This window comes from Motacilla alba, chromosome 26, assembly GCF_015832195.1.
Source record: "Motacilla alba alba isolate MOTALB_02 chromosome 26, Motacilla_alba_V1.0_pri, whole genome shotgun sequence".
NCBI lineage: Eukaryota > Metazoa > Chordata > Aves > Passeriformes > Motacillidae > Motacilla > Motacilla alba.
The window spans coordinates 1,934,069-1,950,400 of NC_052041.1; the positions used below are offsets into that span (position 1 = coordinate 1,934,069).

Genomic DNA, 16,332 nt, shown 5'->3' on the forward strand with positions numbered 1-16,332 from the left:
AAATCATTCTCAGCTTGAAAATAGTCCCATCCCTTCATTTCTAGCAGTGACAGTGATACCCAACTTTCCTTCCTGCTCTGCTGTGAAACTCCCCCTTCCTGCAGCTGCAGCCCAGCTCCTTTTCCCTCCTGGCACACGGGAACACTGGGGTGCAGCAGCTCCCCCACCTCTTTGCAGGATTGTTTCCCTGCAGCATTTCCATCTTCCCTTGTTTCCCTGCAGCATTTCCAGTCTTCCCTTGTTTCCCTGCAGCATTTCCATCTTCCCTTGTTTCCCTGCAGCATTTCCAGTCTTCCCTTCCAGGAAGAGGGGCCTGGATTTGTGAGGACCTTGCCAAGATCCCTTCAGAGCTCCCAGGGCCCTGGCAGGGCCAGGTTTGAACTTCAACCCAAGTGCAGTGGGCACTTGGGTTGAAGTGAGCAAGAGCTCCCACAGAATGTTTAACTGGAGGAGGTGAAATGTCTCCTAGGAGAAACTCCTCGGAAAGCTTTTGTACCTTTTCCACTGAGGAGCCTCCACGAGTTCCAACCTTTCTCCAGAGAAATGCTGAAGAAGGCAGTGAGAGAGGCCACCTTGCCAGGCCCAGCTCTCCCAGGCAGAGCAAAGAGGAGGAAGGAAGGTTTTTTACAGGTCGTTTATTGATTTCTCCAACAAGGGAGGCCCCCCACATAAAGCAGGGAGGATCTGCTTGTTACAGGGCCTGGGGCGTGCCCACGCTTCATCCTCAGCAGCAGCAGGGCTGAAATGGGAGCTGGAGAGCCACGGAGCACCCAGGAGCTGCTGGGAGGGAGGGAGGGAGGGAGGGAGGGAGGGAGGGAGGGAGGGAGGGAGAGCCTTCATCCCAGGTGTGGAGCTCCAAAGGGAGGGTGGCGGTGCAGGGAGGAGCTGGGAGCAGAGCTGGCTCCCAGGGCTCAGGACAGCAGCTTGTGCACTGCCACGGTGATGCTGTCGTGCTTCTGGATCATGATGTTCCTGCAGCAAGGAGAGAGGGCTGAGGGAGGGCAGCGGCAGCTGCTGGGGGCACGGGGCAGGGGAATCATGAGCAGCCCCAGGCCCCGACCCCCCCAGACCTCGGCTGCTCCATCCCCGCACTCTGTGAGCAGAGAGGGACACACCCCTGCTGCCCCACTGACTGACAGGCTGTCACCCAAGGGACCCCAGGAACTGTCACCCACCGGGATCCTGGGAAATGTCACCCACCAGGACCCCAGGAACTGTCACCCACTGGGACCCCAGGAACTGCCACCCACAGGGACCCCAGGAATTGTCACCCACCAGGACCCCAGGAACTGTCACCCACAGGGATCCTGGGAAATGTCACCCACCGGGACCCCAGGAACTGTCACCCACTGGGACCCCAGGCTCTGCCACCCACAGGGATGCCAAGGGGGTTAGAGCTCCTGAGCTGCAGGAACCACCAGCCCCTAGAGGTTTCCCCTGCTCTTCCATCCCCACTAACCGGGTGCCTGAGGCAGTGCCTCCCCCCGAGCAGGAGCTGCTGCAGGGATCTGCCCCCAGGAGGCTCCCAGGGCTGGGGGAAGGCAGGGGGGGCGGCAGCAGCTGCAGGCTGGGGCTCACCCGCTGTCTGACTCCAGGCACACCACGGGCGTGTCCGTGGGGTCCGAGGTGAGCTTGGCCGCCTGCTGGGCCAGCACCGAGATGATGCCAGCGTGCTCGTCTGACAGGGTGCCCCTGCCTGCGGGGAGAGGCCATGGATGGCCCCCTGTGCCAGGCCAGGGCTCTGGGGCACGCCTGACTGCCCCCCAGGCCCCGGGGGTGCCCCTGCCCTGCCCATCTCCCTCCCTGCTCCTGCCCATCTCCCTCCCTGCTCCTGCTCCTGCCCATCTCCCTCCCTGCTCCTGCCCTGCCCATCTCCCTCCCTGCTCCTGTCCATCTCCCTCCCTGCTCCTGTCCATCTCCCTCCCTGTTCCTGCCCATCTCCCTCCCTGCTCCTGTCCATCTCCCTCCCTGTTCCTGTCCATCTCCCTCCCTGTTCCTGTCCATCTCCCTCCCTGTTCCTGTCCATCTCCCTCCCTGCTCCTGCCCATCTCCCTCCCTGCTCCTGCCCTGTCCATCTCCCTCCCTGCTCCTGCCCATCTCCCTACCCGGGGGCTGACTCAGCATCTCCCCCAATGGTTCCTCTCCCTCCCCCCAAAATCCCGAGCTGAGGTGTCAGGAAGAGCTGGCCCCGGTAGGGACGGGCAGGTGGTGGCCCTTGGGGACACCCAAAGCTGGGGGCAGGGCAGTGGGGCAGAGCAGGTGTCCCCAGAGTGGCACAGGACAGGGCACCCCCGGTACCCCCAGCCGGGGAGGGTCTGTAGGGCCGGGCCCGGTGCCCCCCTCCCCATCCTGGGGAGCCCCTCAAAGGGGATGGGCAGCACCAGGGGCCCCCCAAGCCCCCCCTGGGGCAGGGCCGGCTGCCCCCAGACCCAGGAGCCCCCCCGTGCCCGCCAGGCCAGGAGCTGCCCCACTCACAGCCCCCCGAGCCCCCCAGGCCAGCAGCTGCCCCACTCACAGCCCAGGTTGAGCCCCTGCGAGTCGGTGCACAGCACGCCCACCACGGCCGGGCTCTTCATGCTGGGGGCGACAGCGGCGCTAAAAACCGGGCCCGGGACAGGCCGGGACAGGCCGGGACAGCCCGGCTCCCTCAGCCCCGGACAGCCCAGGGACAGCCCGGGACAGCCCAGGGACAGCCCGGCTCCCGCAGCCCGGGACAGCCCCGGACAGCCCAGGGACAGCCCGGCTCCCGCAGCCCCCGGCCCCGGGTCCCCCCGTGCGAGGGACACCCCCAGTGTTTCCCGTGTCCCCTCGTCTCCCCCCACCCCCCTGTCTCCATGTTCCCCGTGCCCCGCCCGTCCCCCCGTGTCCCCCGTGTCCCCCATGTCCCCGTGTCACCATGTCCCTCCCGTGTCCCCCCCATCCCAGTGCCCCCCCATGTCTCCCCTCACATCCCCCGTGTCCCCCCGTGTCGCCCCACGTCCCCCATGTTCCCACGCTCCCTGTGTCCCCCCTGTCCCCCATGTCCCCGCGTCCCTCACATCCCCCGTGTCCCTCTTTATCCCCCCATATTCCCCTGTATCCCCCCGTAGCCTCCATATCCCCCCGTGTCTCCTCATGTCCCCCCGTCCCCCGTGTCCCCTCACATCCCCCGTGTCCCCCCGTGTCCTCCCCCGTCCCCCGTGTCCCCCCCCGTCCCCCGTGTCCCCCCGTGTCCCCCCACATCCCCCGTGTCCCCCCGTGTCCCCCGTGTCCCCTCACGTCTCCTCCAGGTGCTGTTCCAGCGTTCCCTCCATCGCCGCCGCCTCCGCTTCCGCGCCGCCCACGTGACCCCGCGACGGCGGCTCCGCAGGGCCAAAAGCGCTCGGGGCGCGCTCGGCCCCGCGGGGATGCCCAGATTTGGGGGTGCTCTGATTTGGGGATGCCCTGATTTGGAAATGCCCCGATTGGGGGATGCCCCGATTTTTGAGATGTCCCGATTGGGGGATGCCCTGATTTTGGAGATGTCCCGATTTGGGGACGCCCCGATTTGGGGGTGCCCCGATTTTTGAGATGCCCCGATTGGGGGATGCCCCGATTTTGAGATGTCCTGATTTGGGGGTGCCCTGATTTGGGGATGCCCCGATTTTTGAGATGTCCCGATTTGGGGGTGCTCTGATTTGGGGATGTCCTGATTTGGGGGTGCCCTGATTTGGGGACGCCCCGATTTTTGAGATGTCCCGATTTGGGGGTGCCCTGATTTGGGGATGCCCCGATTTGGGGATGCCCCGATTTTTGAGATGTCCCGATTTGGGGACGCCCCGATTTGGGAGTGCCCCGATTTGGGGATGCCCCGATTGGGGGTGCCCTGATTTGGGGATGCCCCGATTTGGGGGTGCCCTGATTTGGGGGATGCCCCGATTTTTGAGATGTCCCGATTTGGGGGTGCCCCGATTTTTGAGATGCCCCGATTTGGGGATGCCCCGATTGGGGGTGCCCTGATTTGGGGGCGCCCCAAAATCCGCCGCTACCGAGACCCCCCCAGACCCCGCTGTGCCTCTGCCACCTCCCCCGGCACCGTGCCCGGGTCTGGGGGCTCGCAGCAAACCCGGCCCCCCCGATCAGCCCTCCCCGGTGCGCGTTTTCCCGCAGAGCACGCGGCACGGTTGCGATATTTGGGGTTTTTCCTTCTTTTTCTCGACTTTCTCCTCCAGTCGCGTCCCTCCCTCCCCGCAGCGCCGCTCAGGGTTCGCGGAGCCGAAGGAAATTCAAGTGGGGTTTTAGTGATGCTCCCGATTCCCTGTGTTGAAGAGGTGGCATCACAAACCCCTTCCCAAGGTGACGGCTCCTGGGTGCTGCCCGTCACTGCCCACAGCCCCCCTTTATTTTATCCAGGAAAAATCAAGGAGGAGACAATCTGAAGAGTGAAAGTGGATGCAGAAAGTGCTATAAATGTGGGGGGGTTGCTTCATTTTTGGATATCTCCCGGTGGAAAATATTACAAATTCTTTTCTCCCAGCAGACCCCACCACAAGGAAAAGAAACAAAACATCTCTGCAGCTTCTCTCCATCCTCACTCCCGTTCGGCAGGGGCTCCCCAGGCCCCAGGAGTGGGAATTGCAAATCTCCCGGTGGCTTTCAGCTCCAGGAGGTGACAATTTAGTGGGAAATCCCTCGATTAAATAGAGGGACATCCCCATTGCCGGAGCAGGCTGGGCTTGATTCCACATTGGGAGCTGGAGCTGTCCACAATGAAAGTGGTGGAGAAGCTCTCCTTTCCTGCATCCCTGCAGGATTTTCCCTGCAATCTAACAAAAACCAGGTTTTGCTCCCCTAAATGCGCTTTGAGAGCAGCTCAGAAGTGGGGTTTTGTTAAAACAAAAATAGGAAATATTTTTTTCCTAGGAAAAATCAATTTAATTTAGGATTAAGAAATATCCCTTTAACTTCTAGGAAATATCCTGGGGAATATCCTTTTAACTTGTAGGAAATAAGAAATATCTTGGGGAATATCCTTTTAACTTCTGGGAAATAGGAAATATCCTGGGGAATATCCTTTTAACTTCTGGGAAATAGCAAATATCCTAGGCTATATCCTTTTAAGTTCTCCCTAGAGGAGCAGAGCTCCGGCCGGGGGGAGCCCAGTGGCAGAGCAGGGCCAGGGAAGGTCAGCCCGGGCTGTGAGTGGAGCCCCAGAGAACTTTGATCCCCGGAGCCTCTCCCGGCCAGAACGGAGCCCAGATCCCCCGGGAACGGAGCCCAGAGCCCCCCAGGAACGGAGCCCGGAGCCCTCAGGAACGGAGCCCGGAACCCCCCAGGAACGGAGCCCGGAGCCCCCCGGGTACGGAGCCCAGAGCCCTCGGGAACGGAGCCCAGAGCCCCCTGGAACGGAGCCCAGAGCCCCCCAGGAACGGAGCCCAGAGCCCCCCGGGTACGGAGCCCAGAGCCCCAACAGGAACGGAGCCCAGAGCCCCCCGGGTACGGAGCCCAGAGCCCCAACAGGAACGGAGCCCAGAGTCCCCTGGAACGGAGCCCGGAGCCCTCGGGAACGGAGCCCAGAGCTCCCCAGGAACGGAGCCCAGAGCCCCCAGGAATGGAGCCCAGAGCCCCCAGGAATGGAGCCCGGAGCCCCAACAGGAACGGAGCCCGGAGCCCCCCAGTAGCGGAGTCCAGAGCCCCCAGGAACGGAGCCCGGAGCCCCCAGGAATGGAGCCCGGAGCCCTCGGGAACGGAGCCCAGAGCCCCCAGGGAACGGAGCCCGGAGCCCCCGGCGCTGTTTGAGGTTCTGCTCCAGGGTGAAGCGGCTGCGAGAGCCAGAGCGGGATGGGAGTGGCCGGGACACACTGGGATGGGAACGGGACAGGGCTGGGATGGGACTTGGACAGGGCAGAGATGGGACAAGGACATGGCTGGGATGGGACTGGGACCGGGCTGGGATGGGAACGGGACAGAGATGGGACGGGACCTGACTGGGACACAGCTGGGATGTGACCAGGACATGACTGGGATGGGAGCAGGACACAGCTGGGATGTGACCAAGGCACTCAACATGTGCGTGTCATTCATTTAGTGTCATTCATGTCGTGTCGTTCATGTCGTGTCGTTCATTTCGTGTCGTATTGCGACAAAAGCCGCGGCTCCAGGGTGTGGCCTTTGAAGGCCCTTCAATAAATATCCTTTAATTCCCCTTCACTCCGTCCAGCCCCGGTTGCGGCTGTTCCAGGCACCGCGGGGACGGGGCGGCTCCGATCCCGGGCTCGGAGGGGCTGGGACGCCGCGGGGGCTCCGGTGTCCCGGGCACAGCCTGGCACCAGCGCGGGGTCACCTTGTCCTGCTTGCATCCCGGGCCAGAGATAACGGGGCTCACTCACGTCAGCAGCCACAGGGCCCCTCCCGTGCCGGCCCGGGGGGACACTGCTGCACTCAGAGCCCCACTGCACTGCTCCCGGCAATGGCACTGCACACAGAGCCCCACTGCACTGCTCCCTGCAATGGCACTGCTGCAGACAGAGCCCCACTGCTCCCTGCAATGGCACTGCTGCACACAGAGCCCCACTGCACTGCTCCCTGCAATGGCACTGCTGCAAACACTGCTCCCTGCAATGGCACTGCTGCAAACACTGCTCCCTGCAATGGCACTGCTGCAGAGCCCCACTGCTGCACACAGAGCCCCACTGCACTGCTCCCTGCAATGGCACTGCACACACAGCCCCACTGCTCCCTGCAGTGGCCTTGGGTGCCAGTCTGAAAAGCCAGATCGATGCCTCCAGCTCTGGGGTCTGCAGCGTCAGGGCGTGCAGCTGCTGGAGCAATTCCAGAGGAGGCCACAGGGATGATCCCAAGGAAGAGACATTGAAGATCATCGAGGCCAAGCCATGCCCCAACACCTCAGCTAAACCCTGGCACCCAGTGCCACATCCAGAGAAGGCTCCAGGGAGAGCTCAGAGCCCCTTCCAGAGCCTAAAGGGGCTCCAGGAGAGCTGGAGAGGGACTGGGGACAAGGGATGGAGGCACAGGACACAGGGAATGGGTTCCACTGCCAGAGGGCAGGGATAGATGGGATATTGGGAATTAGGAATTGCTCCCTGTGAGGGTGGGCAGGCCCTGGCACAGGTGCCCAGAGCAGCTGTGGCTGCCCCACCCCTGGCAGTGCCCAAGGCCAGGCTGGACAGGGCTTGGAGCACCTGGGACAGTGGAAGGTGTCCATGGCAGGGGTTGGGACTGGATGAGATTTAAGGTCCCTTCCAACACGAATTATCCTGGAATTCTGGATCCATGCCCACAGCCAGGCAGTGCCTGGTCCCGGTGAAGGATTTGGGGCCTCAAGGATGGAGAGTTTGGATTTGGGATCTAGAGGGGAGCAGGGGGTCCCCAGGAGAGGATCATGGGTGGCGTTAGGGGACAGTTCCCCCCTGCCAGGCGACGTGTGGCTCGTGTGTGCTGTGTCCTTCAGTCCCTGGGTGTCACCTGCCTTGGCCGGGTGCCCAAAGGAGGGGAGGGGGCAGCTCCCGCTGGTCCCGGCTGCTCTTGGCACGGCAGGTGGGGTGGGCAGGGGCTTTATAAACCAGAGGGAACTGGCCCTGGCTGTCCTAGCAGGATGTGGTCCCTCGTGCTCCTCTGTGCTGCCTCTGCCCTCTGCCAGGGTGTCACCAGGTGAGCCACAGCAGCATCACTGCCAGGGCCACTGGGAAAAGTGAGGGGGAAATGAGAATTTGGAGGCTTTTCACGGCTTTGGGGAGCAGAGGTGAGGTCTGAGGCTGCAGAGAACTGCTCCAGGGATGCAGAGAATGAGGGTGTGCCTGGGGAGGGCAGGTTTGTTTTGGGATTTTAGAGGAAATCCCTGACTCAGAGTTTGGGGGAGTTTCCTGTGCTCCTGCTGTTGGGTCCGAGCACTGGAGGTGTCAAACACTGCCTGCTGGAGCTGCAGGCGGCAGAATCCCATCTCACTCTTCTTTTTCCCTCATTGCTTGTGCCAGGCTGCCCTTGGAAAGGGGGAAGAAATTGAGAGATGTCCTCAGGGAGAAGGATTTGCTGCCCCAGTTCTTCCAGCACCACCACTACGACATCGGCACCAAGTTCCCGCACGCTTTTCCCAACGGAACCGGGGTGGCCACGGAGCCCCTGCTGAACGCCCTCGACGTGAGTCTGGCTCCAATCCCTGGGGACACAGCCCTGGCAGGGTCTGTGGGATGCCCATCCCTCTGTCCAAACCCAAATCCTTCATCCCGAAGCCTTCAGCTCACATCCTTCACCCCTCCTTGCCCACGCTGGTGGCTCTGAACGGAGAAATATCCCCCAGAAGCTCTGCTGGAAGCAGGGGACCAAGCCTGGGGAAGGTCCAGGTTTGGTCTCATGCCTCCAAATCCATCCCTGGCCTGGCTGCCCGCAGGTGGAATACTATGGGACCATCTCCATCGGCACGCCCCCGCAGGACTTCAGCGTGGTCTTCGACACCGGCTCCTCCGACCTCTGGGTCCCCTCTGTGTCCTGCCCCAGCCTGGCTTGCCGTGAGTAGGAGCCGGGCCCAGCTGCATGTCCTGGCTGTGTGGCAGCTCCACCGAGCCCTAAAATTGGGGTGACATTGCCAGAGAGAGGGGGTCACCCAGCTGGGCCCATGGCAGCTGCGCACTGAGCTGGACTGATGGATATTTGGGGTGCAGGGGCTGCTCAGGGCTGCATTCCTCAGGTGATGTCATTACTGCTTGGTGCCTCAGTTTCCCCATCTGCCCAAGGGGGACGGGAATGCCTGTGGTTGCTGGAGGAGGGGAGGGATGAGCAGCAAACGCTCACAGCTGAATTGTTCCTGAAGGCAGGATAATAAACAGCGTTCAGGAGGGCTCCTCTCCCGCACCTCCCTCAGGCTTGGCCTTGCCCAAAGCTTTAATTCTGTGTTTTTCCACTTATCCAGAAACCCACCGGATGTTTGACCCCGCTCAGTCCTCCACCTACAAGAGCACGGGACTCAGTCTGTCCATCCACTACGGCACGGGCGAGATGGAGGGGACCGTGGGCTCCGACACCGTCACCGTGAGTGTCCCCATGGCTGGCACTGCGGGGGACATCCCACCTGTGGGAGCCACGGGGGTGGGACGGTCAGGATGGATGGAGGTGGGAGATCCCTGAAGCCATGCTGGGAACTTGGGGTTCATTGCAAAGGGCCTGGGGGCAGGGCCCTGCTGGGAGCTGCCAGCCACAGCTCGGAGCAGCCCCAGAGAGGGAGAGAGGAAAAGAGAGAGGTAAAGGGAGAGAAGGCAAGAGCGTGGTAAAGAGGAGGAGAGAGAGAGAGTGAAGAGTAAAAGCAAGAGGGAAAAAGAGGTAAAGAGAGTGGAGTTCCCGTTACAAAGCAATAAATCTTCTTCTGTGCTGAATATTCTAATTTTCACTAGCCAATCTAGTACAAGATACAAATCCTATAGCATTTACATACAGCCCATAAGAATCATTACATTGCCATACTGTGTTACAGATTAAACCCTAAAAACTGCTCTTTGGGCCCCTTGTGCCCAGCTGGCAGGGTCTGCTCTGACCCTGGGACCTGTCTGCAGGCAGAGGGATTGTTTCCTCAAAAGGGGATTACCTTCAGCCAGCCATTCCATTGTTTTCCAGTTCTTCAGTAACTAAGTTTGGTATCTCAAAGCTTGCTTTCATTTCAATCTCGCTTACAGTTTCCCTATTCTCAGAATCTTTTGCCAGGCAATCATATTTATAATGCTTTCCTGTTTCATCTTCCCCAAGACCACCCCCTAAAGCTGCCCTGTTTGTTAAGCAGGGAACCCAAGCAGGACGAGCTGTCCTGTGGGGAGTTATTCTGGAGCCATGGGATCAACACCGGGCTGGCGTCTCCCAGCTGCCAGGGAACAGCTCAGTGTTAAAGTGAGACCTGGTGAGATAAGCTGGGTTTATGACTGACAGACACTCCAAAAGCCACACCGAACTTCCACAAAGCAGGAATCTTCTGCACATTATCCTGGAAATGAGTGGGGTTTCTCCTGTGGCTGGGGATGCCACTTCAGGGATTAATGAAAGAATCTGTGCACATTGTCATTGTTTTGGTGGCAAGTTACATCTGACTCCTGATCAATCCTACTCCTTTTGCCAGCTTTAACTCAGGTACCTTGCTACAGTGCACTGTTCATGTTATGCTGTAACCTACTCGTAGTTCTTTGGTTTTATCCTGTGTAGTAATCCTGATGGAGATCTTTCATCTGTTATCTTTTGTCTGTTCATTTTCCTACTAAATATCTCATCTTTTATTAAATGTATGTGATTTTGCCATAATTAAAAGTGGGATGAGGTCGCAGAATCCAAACCCTTGCTAGTCTGAGGTGAGATTGGCTCCAGCAGCATCCAGACTCCTGCCTCTGAGGAGGGGCTCAGAAAGCCAGGGGCTGTCTCAGCCCCTCCTGCCTCGGTTTTTCTTGTATTTGCGGGGCGCCCCGACCTTGGAAGGAAACTATGAATCTGACTCCATGTTCCTAGGAGGCTAATTTATTATTTTATGATCTGTATTATATTAAAGAATGATACACTAAAACTGTACTAAAGAATAGAGAGAGGATACAGACAGAAGGCTAAAAGATAATAATGCAAACTTGTGACTCTCTCTCCAGAGTCTGACACAGCCTGACCATGACTGGTCATTAAGTTAAAACAATTCCCATGTTGGATAAACAATCTCCAGCCACGTTCCAAAGCAGCAAAACACAGGAGAAGCCAATCAGATAATTACTGTTTTCCTTTTTCTCTGAGGCTTCTCAGCTTCCCAGGAGAGAAATCCTGGGCAAAGGATTTTTCCAGAAAATATGACGGTGGCAGGTTTCTGGGCTGCTTTAATAACCTTTGTCTGCAGCTCCTGCTCCACCTGCAGCAGGGGATCCCCTGCTCCCTCCCCACCAGGCTAACACCAGAATGCCAGTGCCTGCTCCAGGCCTCACCTCCCTGTCCCCAGGTGGCCTCTCTGGTGGACACCCACCAGCTCTTCGGCTTGAGCACCGCCGAGCCCGGCCGGTTCTTCGTTGACGTCCAGTTCGATGGGATCCTGGGCCTGGGATACCCAAACCTGGCTGCTGATGGCATCACGCCTGTCTTCGATAACCTGGTGAACCAGAGCTTGCTGCAGGAGAACCTCTTCTCTGTCTACCTGTCCCGGTGAGCCACGCGGGCTTGCAGGGCTGGGGAAGGGGGGATGCGCCTCATGCACGGCGTGCTGGTGGCTCTGCCTCCTCCCTTGTCACTGCTGCCATCAGATGTTGTGTCTGTGTCACCCTGTGCCAGCGTTGGGGGCCACCAGCCTCCCCAGAGGGCTTATGGCTCGCTGGGAAACAGTTCCCAGGCACGTGGCTCCTGGTTCCAAAGGCCCTGGCCCTGCTGCTGTGCTGTGGGCAGGAGGGGGGGACACGGCACAATCAGTGTCCCACCCTTGGGACGCACGGCCCTGCACTGAACCACATAGCAAATCCTGGTTTTTCTTCCCTGCGCCATCCAGGGAGGCAGCAGGGAGCGTGGTCATCTTCGGGGGCATCGATGAGTCCTACTTCACCGGCCCCATCAACTGGATCCCGGTCTCTTACCAGGGCTACTGGCAGATCTCCATGGACAGGTGACAAGCCAGCTCTGCTGCTCTCTGGTCACCTCAAAGCATTGCTTCTAAAGAGACATTGGGCCCATCAGCACCAGAGGCTTCCACTGACACCCCCACGCCAGGGCTGAGGGGTGCAGGGGGAGAAGGGGACACACTCCGTAGTGCTTTGGAGATTGACACCCAAAAGGAGGATGCTTTGTGCCTGGGCACAGCCTAGTTCCTGTCCTGTGATTTAGGGGACGTTTTTGGTGATGAGGAGAGCAAAATCACGGGTCAAAACCTCCTTTGTTGGGCTGGAGTGGGCCCCAGCTGCTGGGATCTGCTCAGTGCCCACGTCTGCAATGGTGGCTGCATTCCCAGCTGGCTCTGCAGCTCCAGAAGGAAAAGGCTCACAGGCAGCACTTGGATTTACCCGGCTTTAACTCTTACAAAAGAAGTTAAAAGCCACCCCTAAGGCCCGCTGGTTCTTTCACAGCCCCTGTTGGTCTCTCCCCACAGCGTCCTTGTGAGCAGCCAGGAGGTCGCGTGCGCTGGTGGCTGCCAGGCCATCATTGACACGGGCACTTCCCTGGTGGCCGGGCCACCCTCGGGCATCAGGAACATCCAGAGCGCCGTTGGGGCCCTGCAGGGCGAGTATGGAGAGGTGAGAGCTCGCCCTGCTGGCCCTGGAGGCAGCTGGCACAGCAGAGCCCAGCCAGGGCTGCTGCCACGCGTGGGGAACCCCCCCATGCTCACAGGAGCCCCGGCAGAGACACCCCAGGGCTCTCTGCTTTGTGGGACCAAGAATCACAGGATGTCCTGAGCTGGAAGGAACCCAGCAGGATGATGGAATCCAGCCCCTGCCCTGCACAGACACCCCCAAATCCCACCCTGGGCATCCCTGGCAGTGCTGTCTGAATGCTCCTGGAGCTCTGGCAGCCTCGGGGCTGTGCCCATTCCCTGGGGAGCCTGGACAGTGCCAGCACCCTCTGGGGGAAGAACCTTTCCCTGCTCTCCAGCCTGACCCGCCCCTGACACAGCCCCAGCCATGCCCTTGGCTCCTGTCCCTGTCACAGAGATTGGACTGTCCCTCTGCTGCCCCTTGGGAGGAGGCTGAAGGCCCCAGTGAGGTGTCCCCTCACTCCTCACCCTCTGAACGTGTTTCCCTGCTGAGAGCCCTTCTCTCTGCTCCCTGCAGCACAGTGTGAACTGCAGCTCCATCCCTGCCATGCCCGATGTCATCTTTGTCATCAACGGGGTCCAGTACCCCGTGTCTGCCTTGGCCTACACCGAGCAGGTGAGTGGGGACCAGCTGCTCCTGGCTGCAGGAGCCCCTCTCAAGCTCCTTCTGCTCTCTACAGTGGCTCTGGTCACCTTGGCTCTTCCCATTCCGTGGGAGATGGATGGCCACGGGCCTCCAGGGCAGTGCAAGAAGAGATTTCCCACATTTCCCCAATTTCCTTCTCGGGCTCAAATGCAGCACAACGAAGGGTCTTGCATGAGCAGCTTCCAGGACACCTCTGGGGACCTCTGGATCTTGGGAGATGTCTTCATCAGGGTGTACTACAGCATCTTTGACCGGGCCAACAACCGCGTTGGGCTGGCCAGGGCTGTTTAGATCCAGCACGGTGGGAGTGGTGCTGGGGGTTTGTCCACACCCAGACCCCAACCACGGCTTCTGGCACAAATAAAGAGTTGGTGGCTCTGAGCTGGGGGCTGCGTGCTCATTTCTGATGGAATGGCAGGAGGCAGGAAGGAGCTGCTGTGTGGTGGCCAAGGCCTGTTTGGTCATCACAGTTCTGCTGAGGGCCCTTGGGACCTGTGATGGCTGCAGGGCTGAGGGATGGAAGCCAAGATTGGCTCTTTTATTAGGGCTACAACAAGTGGGGGATTCTGGAACCCCCCAATTTCCACTCCACACACAAACCATCCCAGAGCAGACCCCTGCAGACCCACAACCACATCCCACCAGTTCCTGCCCCTCTAGCTCCCCATCCCTGGGCACAGGGCTTGTTCCCACTTTCCCTGCCAGGTGTCTGACAGCCCAAAGCCACCCCAGGGCAGGGAGTCCCCCAGGAGGATACGGCTCAGCTGGAGAATTCCCTTGGACCACCCAAGAGGGCAGGAAAAGGCTTTCACCCGGTGCCCCCCATGGTGAGGCTTTTACAGAAGCACAGAACCTGCACAGTTCTGTTCTGTGAAGGAAATTACCTCCTCCAAGCCTGTTGAAAATGGAGGCTGCCTCTTTCCCCAGGAGCAGCTGCAGTGGAATTGTCAGGAGAGAGATCCAAGTCCCTGCTGTGTCTTCATTTCTGCAGCGCTGAGGGACAAGGGACTGCTTGCTTTATTTATTGATAAATTTACTGTGGGGCCTGGAGATTCCATACCCAGCAGGAACAGGGATGTGGAGGGGGAGATCCCAGTGACTGGGGTTGGAAATTAATTATTGTCCTCTTGCACTGCGTGAAAACTGAGCTGGCTGTAGAGGAGGATGTGATGTGGGATGGTGGGAGTGGGATTTACCCCCCACTCCTGGGATCACACATCCCTGGGATCCCCAGCCCAGCTGGAGGGAATCTCTTGTGCCCAAGGGATTGGGCAAAACTGACCCAAGCCCCGATTTTGGGCATGTGGGACTTGCCCTCAGCCCTGTCACAGGAATTGTCTCATTACTATTGATGCCTCAGGTTTTGGCTTTTCTATTTTTCAGATTCTGTGCTGCTTTAGTGTGTGGGTCTGGGCTTCACATCAGGGGATGGTGAGCTCTGCACAGAGCAGGGAGACAAAACAATTCCTGCTCCAGCTGGGCACCGAGGACAAATGATCCAAACCTCAGCCCAAGAGCACAAACAGCGTGGAATGAAGAGAGAAAAACAAGGATGGGAGTGCATGGGCTGGAGAGAGAAAAACAAGCAGGATGGGAGTGCATGGGCTGGAGCTGGAATGGGACAATGAACTGCAAGGTGCAAATGGAGCAGAACTGATCAAAGTGAGAGATCTTGTGACCGGTCGTGCATTTTGGGACCATTTTGGTTCATCTTGGGTGCAGCCCTGGCTGGGCTCTGGTGCTGCCCAAGGTGGATCCGTTGAGGCCTTTGAATAAATCCCTGCTTTATTCTTTAGCCCTGGCTGGTCTCTGCTCTAGGGCAGCCTGCACAAGGCATCACTGTGAGCAACACGAAGAGAGGCAGGTGCAGCAGGAACGGCGACTCCAGGATCAGCCCCGCAGGGATCGGCCCTGCCAGGACAGACAAGACCTGGAGGAGCAGCCAGGGGCTGGACCCGTCCTTTCGGAGTGCTGGGAGCGGCATGTTGGTCCTTGTTCCTGGCCTCAACGCCGTGTCTAAATCCAGCAGTTCCTAAATCCTCCTCCTGCGCTGGTGCTGAGAATTCCCGACAAAGGGAATTCCCCACGGGAGCATCCCCCTGGCCGGGGCAGCCGCTCCCGCAGCCGTGTTCGCGTAGCAATAACGGGATGAACCGAGGAAAAGCTCCCAAGCGCGGAGGGCAGAGCGGGGAGCCAGCCGGGAGTGCCCGTGGCAGGGAAGTGCCGATCCTGGAGTGCCATCTCGTGGCTCCAGACCTGAGATCCTGCGTGCTCCATCCTCCACGTGTCCAAGGCTGGACGGGGCTTGGAGCAGTGGAAGGCATCCCTGCCCATGGCAGGGTGAGCTTACAGGTCCCTTCCAACCCAAACCATTCTGGGATTCCTGGGAATTTCAGCTCAAAGGAGGGAGTCACTCCTACCTGAAAATATTTCACGCCTAGCCACAGGTTTTGCCTTGCTCCAGGGATAAAACATAGCCAGGACACCTTTCTGACAGAGCAAAGGGGACTCTTGTCTTCTTTTAGATTTCCTGAGGCAGTAAAAATATGAAGAGGGAATTCATCCTCTGTGCAGAAGGACATGACAGATTGGCTCACTAGGGCTTGGCTCTGCAACAGGACAGGTACTGAGGGCTTCGTAGGGATTTCCTTGAGCTTTGAGCTTTGGACCTGTGTTTGGGAAGGGACAAAGCTGCAAATTGTGCAGGAAAATGAGGGGTTTTGCAGGTTTTCATCAGTGTTGATACTGGGAGTTCATAGCCTGGTTTTCCTCCTCTTTGGGGCAAACTGGAAATAGGTTGGTGCGTCTGGAGAGGATAAATGCCTCTGATCCCCTTCCCATGGCATCAGTCAGGGATCCCCCTTGGACCTGGCCTCCCACAATGGATGCTCGAGCCAATCTGCAGAGTTTGTCCTCATCTCACAGAGCTGGAGAGCGGCAATGATCTGTTTTCCAGAGGAGCTGTGTCTGCCCCTTCCCTGGATTGCCCAAGACCAGGCTGGACAGGCTTGGAGCAACCCAGGAGAGGGGAAGGTGTCCCTGCCCCTGACAGGGGTGGAATGAGATGATCTCCAAGGTCCCTTCCAACTCAAACCACTCTGGGATTCTGTGTTGTCCCGTGTCTCAACCCTCCCACACACAATTCCCAGCTGGAATTGCGCTGCCATGGAGCAGCACAAAGCCAGGAGCAAAAAAAGTTGAGTCCAAATAAACAATATTTTCTGCATACCAGATTTTGAAGCATTTAATCTTTTATTTGAGGATAGTTTACAAGTTTATAAGAATCAGGTTGTCCGTCCATCCATCCATCCATCCATCCATCCATCCATCCATCCATCCATCCATCCATCCCAGCACCATTACAGTCCATGTTTGCAGCAGGAATGGAAATGTGCTCATGGCTGATCAGGCTGAATGTTTCCCAGCCCAAACCTTCTCATTAGAGTTTTTCATGGTGATTTCCCAAGGA

At 58.8% G+C, this 16,332-nt stretch overlaps 2 protein-coding genes across 2 annotated transcripts; one reads left to right on the top strand and one right to left on the bottom strand.

Moving 5' to 3' along the window:
• Window positions 1-618: 618 nt before the first annotated feature.
• LAMTOR5 (late endosomal/lysosomal adaptor, MAPK and MTOR activator 5) lies at window positions 619-3,355 on the bottom strand. The gene is made up of 4 exons (XM_038162425.1): window positions 3,259-3,355; window positions 2,516-2,577; window positions 1,579-1,696; window positions 619-972 (listed from the first exon to the last, which is right to left on the bottom strand). Exons 1-4 carry the CDS (start codon window positions 3,291-3,293, stop codon window positions 912-914), a joined length of 276 nt encoding a protein of 91 aa, XP_038018353.1. The 5' UTR covers window positions 3,294-3,355; the 3' UTR covers window positions 619-911.
• Window positions 3,356-7,573: 4,218 nt separating this feature from the next.
• On the top strand, window positions 7,574-13,154 carry LOC119711843 (embryonic pepsinogen-like). The gene is made up of 9 exons (XM_038162449.1): window positions 7,574-7,629; window positions 7,953-8,115; window positions 8,366-8,483; window positions 8,885-9,003; window positions 10,925-11,124; window positions 11,462-11,575; window positions 12,056-12,200; window positions 12,735-12,833; window positions 13,017-13,154. Exons 1-9 carry the CDS (start codon window positions 7,574-7,576, stop codon window positions 13,152-13,154), a joined length of 1,152 nt encoding a protein of 383 aa, XP_038018377.1.
• The last annotated feature ends 3,178 nt before the right edge of the window (window positions 13,155-16,332 follow it).

Coding starts and splice junctions, on each gene's coding strand:
- LAMTOR5 (XM_038162425.1), bottom strand. CDS start 3,293: ATGGAGGGAACGCTGGAACAGCACCTGGAGGAGAC. Junction 2,578..3,258: donor GAACAGCACCTGGAGGAGAC/GTGAGGGGACAC, acceptor TGTCGCCCCCAG/CATGAAGAGCCCGGCCGTGG. Junction 973..1,578: donor TGCCTGGAGTCAGACAGCGG/GTGAGCCCCAGC, acceptor TCCTTGCTGCAG/GAACATCATGATCCAGAAGC.
- LOC119711843 (XM_038162449.1), top strand. CDS start 7,574: ATGTGGTCCCTCGTGCTCCTCTGTGCTGCCTCTGCCCTCTGCCAGGGT. Junction 11,576..12,055: donor TGGCAGATCTCCATGGACAG/GTGACAAGCCAG, acceptor CTCTCCCCACAG/CGTCCTTGTGAGCAGCCAGG. Junction 12,834..13,016: donor CCTTGGCCTACACCGAGCAG/GTGAGTGGGGAC, acceptor GCTCAAATGCAG/CACAACGAAGGGTCTTGCAT.